Source organism: Mesoplodon bidens (assembly GCF_964165515.1).
Source record: "Mesoplodon bidens genome assembly, chromosome: 7".
Taxonomy (NCBI): domain Eukaryota; kingdom Metazoa; phylum Chordata; class Mammalia; order Artiodactyla; family Ziphiidae; genus Mesoplodon; species Mesoplodon bidens.
Window position 1 is genome coordinate 59,665,279 of NC_138164.1, and position 12,244 is coordinate 59,677,522.

At 38.6% G+C, this 12,244-nt stretch overlaps 1 protein-coding gene across 3 annotated transcripts in view; it reads right to left on the reverse strand.

The window, feature by feature from the left end:
* FCHSD2 (FCH and double SH3 domains 2) overlaps positions 1 to 12,244 on the reverse strand; it is a 299,906-nt gene that overhangs the window by 27,586 nt on the left and 260,076 nt on the right. For all 3 annotated transcript variants that reach the window (XM_081240865.1, XM_081240864.1, XM_081240866.1), the window contains one exon: positions 6,206 to 6,367. In XM_081240865.1, coding sequence (XP_081096991.1) covers positions 6,206 to 6,367 — 162 coding nt within the window. The remainder of the gene's footprint in view (positions 1 to 6,205; positions 6,368 to 12,244) is intronic.

Here is a 12,244-nt window from a genome sequence, read left to right on the forward strand (position 1 = left end):
ATGATAAATATGTTCAAAAAGGAATAGTAGAAAGAGGAAGGAATTCAATCAAGTTGCTAACAGTGGTGTTATAGGGATGGAGTTTTGTCATATTTTTCTCTACTGTACTTCCTAATTTTTTATTATCTAGTTATATAACTCTTTCTACTCTACAATTAACATAATTTCAAAATTAGGTTGTAAATTGGGTATGGGTTTTTGAGTAAGAGAAGGCAAGAAAATAAGAGAAGGAAAGGCCCAGAGACCAACCTGGGTGCGGGGGCAACATCAGTTATGCAGTGGAGGGGTCACCCCCACACCCCAAATCTCAGTAGGGGCAGGTCAGAGTTGCACAGCATGAAGGGTCACCCCCAAATCTCAGGTTCAGGGTCAGTGCAGGGCCTGTTTTCATCAGTGGGAGAAAGAAGGGGTCCTACACTGACAGAACCGGTTAGAGGCCCACCAAGAAGAAATGATTTCAAAACCAAGACTTAAAAAAGAAAACAACCAAAAAACGTTAGAAGACGGATAGGAACGGCTGGAGGTGAAGGAACAAGGGCAAATTCTTCAGCCAGAAGCCCCATGAGATTCTGTTGAATGAAAAACCGTGTTGATTGCAAAGCAACTAACTCAGGTTCATGTAAACCAGCTCCCAAACTTGTTTTGAACTTGCACTGCACCCGCATTCGCTGTACAATTAAAACAGCCCTATCAGTATTCCTATTCCGAGAATATGGAGATGAAGAAAAAACAAGAGATTCTGGTAGAGGTTGCATTATTTAAAATACTGACTTACAAAACTGCACTTGGCTTTTCAAGTCCTGGTGCTCTAAATGCAAGGGTTGATTCTCTCAAGTTCCTCACCCTGTGCCCCCCCAAAATACAATTCTAAGACTGGCAAAAAAAAAAAAAAGAAAAGAAGAGAAGGGAGGGATGAGTGACAGAGGGGTGACTGGGTCACTAGCAGCAATCCAATCATAGGAAGCTGTATGTAGACTCTGGTTAACCATCAACTGAATAATTATATCAGTAGAATGCTCTCCTTTTAAAAAAAAATTGCTGTATTCTGTTTTTCTCCTTCCCAATCCTATATTCTGTACCACAGCATAATACAGAAGGCAAAGAGTTAATACTCGAGTAAATATAGTTCTATCCTTATTCTATAAGGTAAACAGACTCTATATTTTAAAAACATTTATCTTCTATAGGGCACTTTACACTAGTAATGTCTAACAGTACTACTAACCATGTTTTCCAGATGGAAGGGAATTCTAAACCTGATGACTAATGTTTTTGTTGGCATCTATAATGGAAGAAATAATTTGGCCCTCAGAATGTGTATTTATGCTCCTTGCCCCTCGCCAGCCAGCTGTCAGTGTGAAGAGATACAAATCCCTCTAAATTATTTCAGGGCTGTCATTTAAAATCAGGTTAAATAAATATTGGGACTTCATTAAACTATTTTATGCCTACACTTTTTCTTTATTTATATTGTTATATCCCTCAGCCGAAAGTGGGAAGACACAGCCTCCGTAAGAATGACTAGAGGGAAGAAAGAGTGGAATGGGATTGCAAAATGCTCCTTTCACAGAGGATATGACATGTCTCTAGATGAGCTGCTGTTTTGGCAAAGTTGTCAAAAATACCCAATTTATTCAACACTTACAACCAGACTACTACTCACTGCCAGACACTATACTAGGGACATCTCCTTCGTTTCCTTCCTTCATACTCAGAAGCCTTTCTTTATCTCCTGTTAAAATTCTTCAAGGACTATCTTTAATGACATTTCCTTCATGAGGCAAACTTCTCTCCTCTTTTTCTAGCTGGTATAGGCAAACCTTGGAGATATTATGGGTTTGGTTCCAGACCACCGCAGTAAAGAGATTATCACAATAAAGTGAGTCACACGGATATTTTGGTTTCCCAGTGCACATAAAAGTTATGTTTACACTATACTGTAGTTATTAAGCATGCAATACCATTATGTCTAAAAAAATTTACATACCTTAAGAAATACTTTATTGCCAAAAAATGCTAACCATCATCTGAGTCTTCAGCGAGTTGTAATCTTTTTGCTGGTGGAGGATCTTGCCTCGATGTTGATGGATGCTGACTGATCAGGGTGGTGGTTGCTGAGCGCTGGGGTGGCCGTGGCAGTTTCTTAAAATAAGACAGCACTGAAGTTTGCTGCATTCATTGACTCTTCCTCTCATGAACGACTTCTCTGTAGCACGCAGTGCTATTTCATAGCATTTCACCCACAGTAGAACTTCTTTCAAAACTGGAGGCAAACCTCTCAAACCCTGATTTATCAACTAGGTTCATGCAATAGTCTAAATCTTTTGCTGTCATATCAACAATCTACAACATCTTCACCAGGAATAGATTCCATCTCAAGAAACCACTTTTTAAAAACATTTTAATTTAATTTAATTTATTTATTTTTTTGGCTGCGTTGGGTCTTCATTGCTGTGCACAGGCTTTCTCTAGTTGTGGCGAGCAGGGGCTACTCTTCGTTGTGGTGTGTGGGCTTCTCATTGTGGTGGCTTCTCTTGTTGCGGAGCAGGGGCTCTAGACACGTGGGCTCCAGTAGCTGCAGCACGCAGGCTCAGTAGTTACGGCATGTGGGCTCTAGGGTGCGTGGGCTCAGTAGTTGTGGCGCACGGGCTTATATGCTCCACGGCATGTGGGACCTTCCTGGACCAGGCTTGAAACCTGTGTCCCCTGCACTGGCAGGTGGATTCTTAACCACTGTGCCATCAGGGAAGTCCCAAGAAACCACTTTTTTTGCTCATCCGTAAGAAGCAACTCTTTATCCATTGAAGTTTTATCATGAGATTGCAGCAATTCAGTCACATCTTCAGGCTCCACTTCTAATTTTAGTTCTCTTGCTATTTCCACCACATCTGCAGTTACTTCCTCCACTGAATTCCTGAATCCCTCAAAGTCATCCATGAGGGTTGGAATCAACCTCTTCCAAAGTCCTGTTCATACTGAAATTTTGACCTCTTCCCATGAATCATGAATGTTCTAAATAGCATCTAGAACGGTGAATCCTTTCCAAAAGGTTTTCATTTTATTTTGCCTAGATCCATCAAAGGAATCACTATCTATGGCAACTATAGACTTATGAAATGTGTATCTTAAATCATAAGACTTGAACATCAAAATTACTCCTTGATCCATGGGCTACAGAAGGGATATTGTGTTAGCAGGCATGAAAACAACATGAGTCTCACTGTACATCTCCATCAGAGCTCTTGGGTGACCAGGTGCATTGTTAATGAGCAGTAATATTTTGAAAGCAATCTTTTTTTCTGAGTAGTAGATCTTAACAGTGGGCTTAAAATATTCAGAAAACCATGCTGTAAACAGATACACTGTCATCCAGGCTTTATTGTTACATTTATAGAGAATAAGCAGAGTAGATTTAGCATAATTCTTAAGGGCCCTAGGATTTTCAGAATGGTAAATAAGCACTGGCTTCAACTTAAAATCATCAGCTTCGTTAGCCCCTAACAAGAGAGTCAGCCTGTCCTTTGAAGTTCTGAAGCCAGGCATTGACTTCTCTCTAACTATGAAAGTCCTAGATGGCATATTTTCCCACGACAAGGCTATTGTGTCTACACCGAAAATCTATTGTTTAGTGCAGCCACCTTCATTAATGGTCTTAGCTAGATCTTCTGGATAACTTGTTGTAGCTTCCACATCAGCACTTGCTGCTTCACCTTCCACTTTTACATGATGGGACTGTTTCTCTCTTTAAACCTCATGAACCAACCTCTGCTCACTTCCAACTTTTCTTTTGCAGCTTCCTCACCTCTTTCAGCCTCCACAGAATTGAACAGAGTTAGGGCCTTGTTCTGGATTAAGGCTTTGGCTTAAGGGGATGTTGTGGCTGGTTTGATCATCTGTCCAGACCTCTAAAACTCTTCCCTACCAGCAATAAGGCTTTTTTGCTTTCTTACCATTCATGTATTCACTGGAGTAGCACTTATAATTTCCCTCAAGAACTCTTCCTCTGCATTCACAACATGGCTAACTGTTTGGCTCAAGAGGTCTAGCTTTTAGCCTATCTTGGTTTTCAACATGCCTTCCTCACTAAGCTTAATCATTTCTAGCTTTTGATTTAAATTGAGAGATGTGCAACTCTCCCTTTCACTTGAACACTTTGTAGGTTATTAAGTGGGCTAATTTCAATATTGTTGCATCTCAGGGAATACGGAGGCCAGAGAAGAGGGAGAGAGACAGAGGAATGGCTGGTTGGGGGAGCAGTCAGAACACACACAACATTTATCAATTAAGTATCCCAATGGGTGAGATTCATGGTGCCCCAAAACAGTACAGTAGTAACATCACAGATCACTGTCCACAGATCACCATAACAAATATAATAATAATGAAAAAGGAAACTTTCACTTCATTAAAAAATGCCATTATTTGTGAAGTGCAATAAAATGAGGTATATTAAGCTTTCCTGATAGCATTTCACAAAATCATGAGATTCTGGAGCTGGAAGGAATCTTAGAATCTCTGAAACCCAGAGACTTTTTCCAAGGTGTGTTGATGAGTTAGGAGTTAGCAATTTGAGTTTGTTACACAATAGCTTAGTTATACACTGCCATGTATTGTTAAGATCCATAAAAATCTGTCTGCTCTACCAGGTTGTAAGCTCTTTGAAGAGAAAGACCAAGTCATCTCCAATTTGCCCAGGAAGTAGGCACATAAGTGATAAGTGCCTACCCAGTTGATTTAATTAGAAAAGGTGCTAGTCTGAGGAAAATCATGTGGTTGATTGGTTGCCAACAGTACTGCTGAAGAAGCCAAAAGCACGAATGTGCCTGGAATTTGCTATCGTCATAAGTTCTGTTCAATAGAATAAACTGAACTAGATGGAAATTGTGACTTTTAAAAGATGCAACAGTAAGAGACATTCCATGAGACACAGCAACTCTGCTGTACTAGAAACAGGGCAATTTCTTCTAACCCCAAAGTTATGTGGGTGATATGTGCTTATTTCCCCCAGTTAGATTACCATTAATAGTGAAATAAAAATAAATCTTCAGTAGATTGTTTTTCCTTAATATGCACACCCACACACAATCCTTTTTAAATATGCAAGTGTATTCTCATTAGAAAATCAGAATGCTATGTGAAAAAACTGACAAAACTTCCAGGAATGTTCTTAAACTTTGGCCAATTTCTCTAGCAAGGATTCCTTTTATCTGAAAGGCACAAACAGTGAAGAGGCACTATGAATACAGTGGAAAGTCAGGAAATTAGAGTTTTAGCTTTTAGTTTGCTACTATTCCATCTATCTATCAATTCATTCTCTGTCCTTCAACAGACATTTATTGAGTACCTACTATGTGCCAGGCACTCTGCTGTGCAGAGCAGTGAACCAGGTAGGCATGGAAATTACATTCGAGAGAAGATAGACAATAAACAAAAGAAAAGAAGAAGACAAGTATAGATTATAATAAATGCCATATGGAAATAAACTGGATGAGAGAGAATAATGGGTAGGGAGAAAGCAGCAGAAAATACTTTAGTTTGACCAGGGAGGCATTATATATCTACCTATGTAGTAGTATCAGGCAAATCACTGAACTTTTCTGATACTCAGATCTCCAGGATGAAAAACTAAGGTTGAATTGGATGACATCAGAGTGGAAAAAGCCCTGGATTTGGAGGAAGAAAACTTAAGCTTGAGTTCTGGCTTTGTTTGTAAAACTATACCTGCAGCACTGTTTCTCTGATGAAAGATACTGTGGGCAGAGTGTGACAGCCCTTGTGAACTAAACAGACTAAGCCACAGACTGTGTTCCTTTCCCTTCTTTACGATTGTTTACAACTCCCTGGATGTTTATTTTCATTACCCTGGGAAGACCTCTGAAAACTTTGGAAACATCAGACTAAAATTTTTATCCTGCTACCTCCAGACAAGAAACATATCTACTTAATGAGTGGGATAATGATAAACCTACTAGTGATAACATACTTTTCACTGCACATTTTAAGAAATGCACTATTTTTTTCTTCTCTCTTTCCTGCACTAAATTTAACTCAATTAGTAATAGACTAAAGGAAAAAAACCCCAAACCATTAGCAAAACCATTATTTTTTCTTTAAAATTTTGGCTATTATCAAGTTTGACTACATAGTCAAAGAATAGTATCCTCCAGTGAAGTCTACCCATCGTATCCAAGAAGAGAAACCGTACCGAGTGTAACGTTCCATTATTGGTCACTGCAGGAAGGCGGGCCCATCGCTCATTTTCCAGTTCTTCCATCACTTGGTTCATTGCACTCTTTAGCCATGTGTCCACGGAAACACCAATCTGCTTTAGTAGGTCCAGCCGGGCTTCAGCTTTCAACTTAATTATCTAAGAAAACCAAGAAAATGGTCAGAAATCAGAGCATTTTTTCCTCAAATTGATTGTTTTAAAGTTATTCCTGATTTATTTATTTATTTATTTATTTATTTTAAATATGTATTTTTTATTTATTTATTTATTTATTTATTTATTTATTTTTGGCTGTGTTGGGTCTTCGTTTCTATGCGAGGGCTTTCTCTAGTTGTGGCAAGTGGGGGCCACTCTTCATCGCAGTGCGCGGGCCTCTCACTGTCACGGCCTCTCTTGTTGCGGAGCACAGGCTCCAGATGCGCAGGCTCAGTAGTTGTGGCTCACGGGCCCAGTTGCTCTGCGGCATGTGGGATCTTCCCAGACCAGGGCTTGAACCCGTGTCCCCTGCATTGGCAGGCAGATTCTCAACCACTGCGCCACCAGGGAAGCCCTCCTGATTTATTAATTAGAACAATCTTGATGTTCACTAGCAATTCTTCCTTGGCATAGATGTTAATTTTTCACTTGGTGAGAGGGAGAGAGGAACAGGGGAAGAAGGGAAGAGGGAAGGGAACACAAGAACAGGAATCAGAGCTTGCTGACAATGGCAAAAGGCACACTTGCATTTTGACAAGTTACATCAAATATATCAAAAGGAAGATGTTAATGCAGCATGAAGTCTGCTTTCCTTTCCTTTTAATAAGGCTACGCCTCAGAACATCCCAAAATTTAGCATTTTCAACAGCCTTCTAACCCATTTCCTGGACTTTCTCTTCTCCTCTATAATCCACCTTTTACAAGTCTACGAATGATCTCATCAGTCACTTCCCTGCTTAAAAACTTCCACAATTCCTGACTGCCTACTGAGTACAGATTTTATATTAAATTATGACGCAGCTGTCAGAAACAGAAGATATTGAGAATAAAAAGTTCCTGTGCTCCAAATTCAAGAAAAGGAAACACTGTCTGTTCTTTGGCTCTTGTTCCAAGCCATAAGCAAGTAATCATAGAATTAGTTTAAACCTGTCCCAATCAAACAGGAACTGCTTTACTCCAATAGCCATGCCTCTGAGTCAGCCAATCTGTGACAGCCCCAAGCTTCTGCAAGGCAGCCAATCAACCACAGTCTCACTCCAGTAATCATCAGCAGTTAAGCTTCCACTCCAGCTTCCAACAGTCCATCAATCCCTACACACCAGTTAAAAGCTAGTCTGTAACACATGCCCAGTTTTGAAAATCTGCCAATCCCTGAAATCCACACTTCTCAAAACCCTTTGCATTGGTTCTACTTTGTCAAAAAGACTATATTTTGTAAGTATCATTCTCTTTTGTTTTAGCAAGTAGTTAACTCAGCTTCATTCTTCCTCATATTAGAGTGGTTGTCTCTTCCTTCAACATTTGAAGGCTCCACTGAGATAATTTTGAGGACCTTCACTTGATGGCCTTCTGTGGACATCTTGGACAAACAAGTATGCTCACTGAGCCCTTCTGGTATGCGATTTTGATCACTCTCTGGATTCTCTGCTGAGGGAGTTGGTATCAAAAAGGATCTGAGATCTGACTTGTTTCACTGAGCTCTCATTGCTGAATTTATATTGTATTCCTAAGATTTTAAAATGAGATAAAGGGACTTCCCTGGTGGTCCAGTGGTTAAGAGTCTGCCCTTCCACTGCAGGGGGCACGGGTTCGATCCCTGGTTGGGGAACTAAGATCCTGCATGCGGCATGGTGTGGCCACACACACACACAAAAAGAGATAAATTCATATTACATAAAATTCACCATCTTAGTCATTTTCAAGTACACAATTCAATGGTTTTGGATATCATATAGACCTTTATATAAAGTTTTTGGCTTGCAGGCACACTATTTGGTAAACGGTCTTGTAAAAATCTTATTCTTCTAATAATTTTTTTTGGTAACAACTTTACTGAGATGAAGTGCACATATCATACAATTCACCCATTTAAAGTGTATAATACAATTGGCTTACAGTGTATTCACAGATATGTGCAATTATCACGATTTTTTTAAACTTTTTATTTTCTATTGGAGTATAGTTGATTAACAATGTTTGTAATAGTTTCAGGTGTACAGCAAAGTGATTCGGTTATTCATATACATGTATCTATTCTTTTTCAAATTCTTTTCCCATTTAGGTTGTTACATAATATTGAGCAGAATTCCCTGTGCTATACAGTAGGTCCTTGTTGGTTATCCATTTTAAATACAGTAGTGTCACCACAATTTTAGAACATTTTAATCATCTCCAAAAAAACCCCCATATCCTTTAGCTATTGCTCCCCTATCACTTATTCCCTGTAGCCTCTGGGACCACTAATCTACCCTTTCTCTCTATAGATTTGCCTATTCTGAACATTTAATATAAATAGAACCATACAATATATGGTGTTTTGTGTCTGGCTTCTTTTACTTAGCATAATGTTGCTTAAGTTCATCCATGCTGTAACATGTATCAGTATTTCATTACTTTTTATGGATACTGTGGGTAGAACACATTTTGCTTATCCATTTGTCAGGTGATGGGTTGTTTCAACTTTTCAGCTAATATGAATAATGTTGCTACAAACATTAGTATACAAGTTCTAGTGTGGACATATGTTTTCATTTCACGTGGCTATATACCTAGGACTGGAATTGCTTAGTCATAAAGTAATGGTATGTTTAACCATTTGGGGAAATGTCAGATTGTTTTTCAAAGCAGCAACCTCATTTAACAATCACACCAGCAGGGTGAGTTACCATTTCTTCACATCCTAGGCAAACACTTGTTAATGTCTGCCCTTTTTGATTCTAGCCATCCTAGTGGGTGTGAAATGGTTATCTCACTGTGGTTTTGATTTGTATTTCCTTGATGACTAACGATGTCATCTTTTCACATGCTTACTGATCATTACATATCTTCTTTGGAGAAATGTCTACTCAGAACCTTTGTCCATGTTTAAATTGGGCTGTCTTTTTACTGTTTTTATTTTGCCTTTGTCTTTTTATTGTAAGTTTTTGATGTATTCTAGATCAAAGTCCCTTATCAGATTCATGATTTGCAAATATTTTTTTCCCATTATGTGGGTCTTTCACTTCTTGATAGTGTCTTGTGAAGCATAAAAGTTTAAAAATTTTGATTAAGTCCAATTTATCTATTTTTTTCTTTTGTTGCTTGGGCTTTTGGTGTCTTATCTAAGAAATTAATCCAAGGTCACAAAGATTTATCCCTATGTTTCTTAAAATAGTTTTATAGCTTTAGCTATAAAAAAAAAGCTTTAGCTGTTTGGGTGTTTGATCATTTTGAGTTGAGTTTATTTTTTTATATGGTGTGAGGTAGGGGTCCAACTTCATTCTTCTGCATGTGGATATCCAGTTGTCTCAGCACCATTCTAGTATGCATTTTAAACTAATATAAGCAATGAAATGTTTTTGAAAAATAAGTGAACCAGCAAACCTCTTCTTGGAAATTATAAATGTTAAGTCATTTAATTGCTGAAGCAAAGAAACAAAGAAAACGGAGAGAGAGAGAGAGAAGTATATTCTGTTTTCTCAAATCCAAGTAATCTAGTTTTCATAAGATTTATTTTTGTCAGTACTTTACCAAACAATTGAGGAACATGGTATTTGCAAACTTACTTTTTTTTTTTTTTGTGGTACGTGCGCCTCTCACTGTTGTGGCCTCTCCTGTTGCAGAGCACAGGCTCCGGACGCGCAGGCTCAGCAGCCATGGCTCACGGGCCTAGCTGCTCCGCAGCATGTGGGATCTTCCCGGACCGGGGCACGAACCCATGTCCCCTGCATCGGCAGGCGGACTCTCAACCACTGCGCCACCAGGGAAGCCCTAGCTGTGGTTTCTTGCCAAGTTCCTTGGAGTTTCTGCTGCACATGTCTATTTAGGTTTAGCCAAGGATTTGGATGGTTATTTATATGCAAATTTGAGAACTCCCTGACATCTAAGCTCAAGCCAGTAAGACTTAGGCTCTCTGCTTGAATTTTTAAAAATAAATAAATAAATAAATAAATTTATTTATTTTTGGCTGCGTTGGGTATTCGGTGCTGGGCGTGGGGGCTACTCTTTGTTGCGGTGCGCGGGCTTCTCACTGCAGTGGCTTCTCTTCTTGTGGAGCAGGGGCTCTAGGTGCGCGGGGTTCAGGAGTTGTGGCTCACAGGCGCTACAGCACAGCCTCAGTAGTTGTGGCACACGGGCTTAGTTGCTCCGCAGCATGTGGGATCTTCCTGGGACAGGGCTCGAAACCGTGTCCCCTGCATTGGCAGGCAGATTCTTAACCACTGAGCCACCAGGGAAGCCCTTCTCTGCTTGAATTTTAGTTGTACAGCCCCTCACAAAGAGCTGTAAAATGTAAATGTCACCAGGTATAGTCCCATTCTTCGAAGAGTCTTTTCCCCTCTAGATTTTATATGCTTTGGGTCATTTTCCAGTTCTATCAAATAGGTATTTTAAATATTTTTACCCTTATTAATAATTGTTATCTAAAAGAGGATATAAGCTAGCCCCTTATTATCAGAAGCAAACCCTTGTAGAGATATATTCTACATTCAAAGAAATCTTAAATTTCACTCAGTAATTTACTATTAATAATATTTGCATTGTAATTTTGAAACTGTTTAATATAGATGTATGGTAAGGCAAATAAAATATCGTATAATATTATTAGGAAATGAAAATTTCAATGTAAGATAAAAAGATATAAATATAAAATAAAGAAGTTTAATAAAATCTTTCCAATTTTAAATTTGAATTGAAAATATCAATATGAACTCATGATTTTAAAAAAATTCCTAGCTCTAACAACAAAGGAAGGGCCAAGAAATAAATGACACCCATAACAATAAGCACCTTTGCAGCCTAGACTTTGGGTGTCTAAATACTATTGTGTATTAAAAGAAAGCAGAGCTTCTTGGAGAAAAGGCTAATTCTAAGCCCGGGCAGGGAAAATACAAGGTGAGCCTAAGATAGCTTATTGTGCTAGAAAGCAAAAAACGTTCAAAGACTAGTGGGAGTAATGTCAAAAGGATACAGAAGTCAGCTTAAATGGACTCTCAATGGCCAAATTTAGACAATATTGGGCTTAAAGAAGGACAACTGTAATACTGAAAATAGATTAAATGAATAAAAATCTATAATAAATTGAGAATACATAATGTGGGACTCCATGAGGAGACGTAAAGAATAAGTACTGGGGAAAGAACATCTACCGTGGAGCTGTGAGCTGAAAAACTCCCAGAGATTGTATAGGGCTGAAAGATGTTGCAGTTCCATCCAGCCAGAGTTGAGAGATCAGAGACCTTGCTGGATACTCATGGCAAAAGAAGAAACTGCAGAAAGGAAAGTCATTAGTAATAAGGCTAAATTAGCCCTACTGGAAAGGCTACTCTAAATCAACCCAAAGCTTAAAAACAGGCCTTGAACAGATCAAACTGAGCTGGCTGCCCAAACAAAACTCAACAGGCTTTAAAATAAGAAAAGAGAATCCAGAAACTCAACAGCCAAACAGTCACAATTTCTAGTATTCAGTAAAAAATAGTACTAAGTATTTGAACAGCAGAAATATATGAGCCATAACCAAAGGAAACATCAGTCAATAGAAAGAGAGCCAGAAATCACAGATATGATGGAATGAGTAGATGAGGACTTTAAAGTCACTATTATAAACATACTTAAGGATTTAAAGGACAACATGAAGATAAATAGGAGTGAACTGGAAGATATAAAGAACCAAATAGAATTCATAGAGCTAAAAATGTAATATCTGAAATCACAATTCACAGGATAGCCTTAATAGCAGGTTATACACTACAGAAGAAGAGATTAGTGAACTTGAATACATAATAACTCATCAAACTGAGATTATGATAAAAAATAAGGCTGGATAAAACTGTGTGGGGTGAT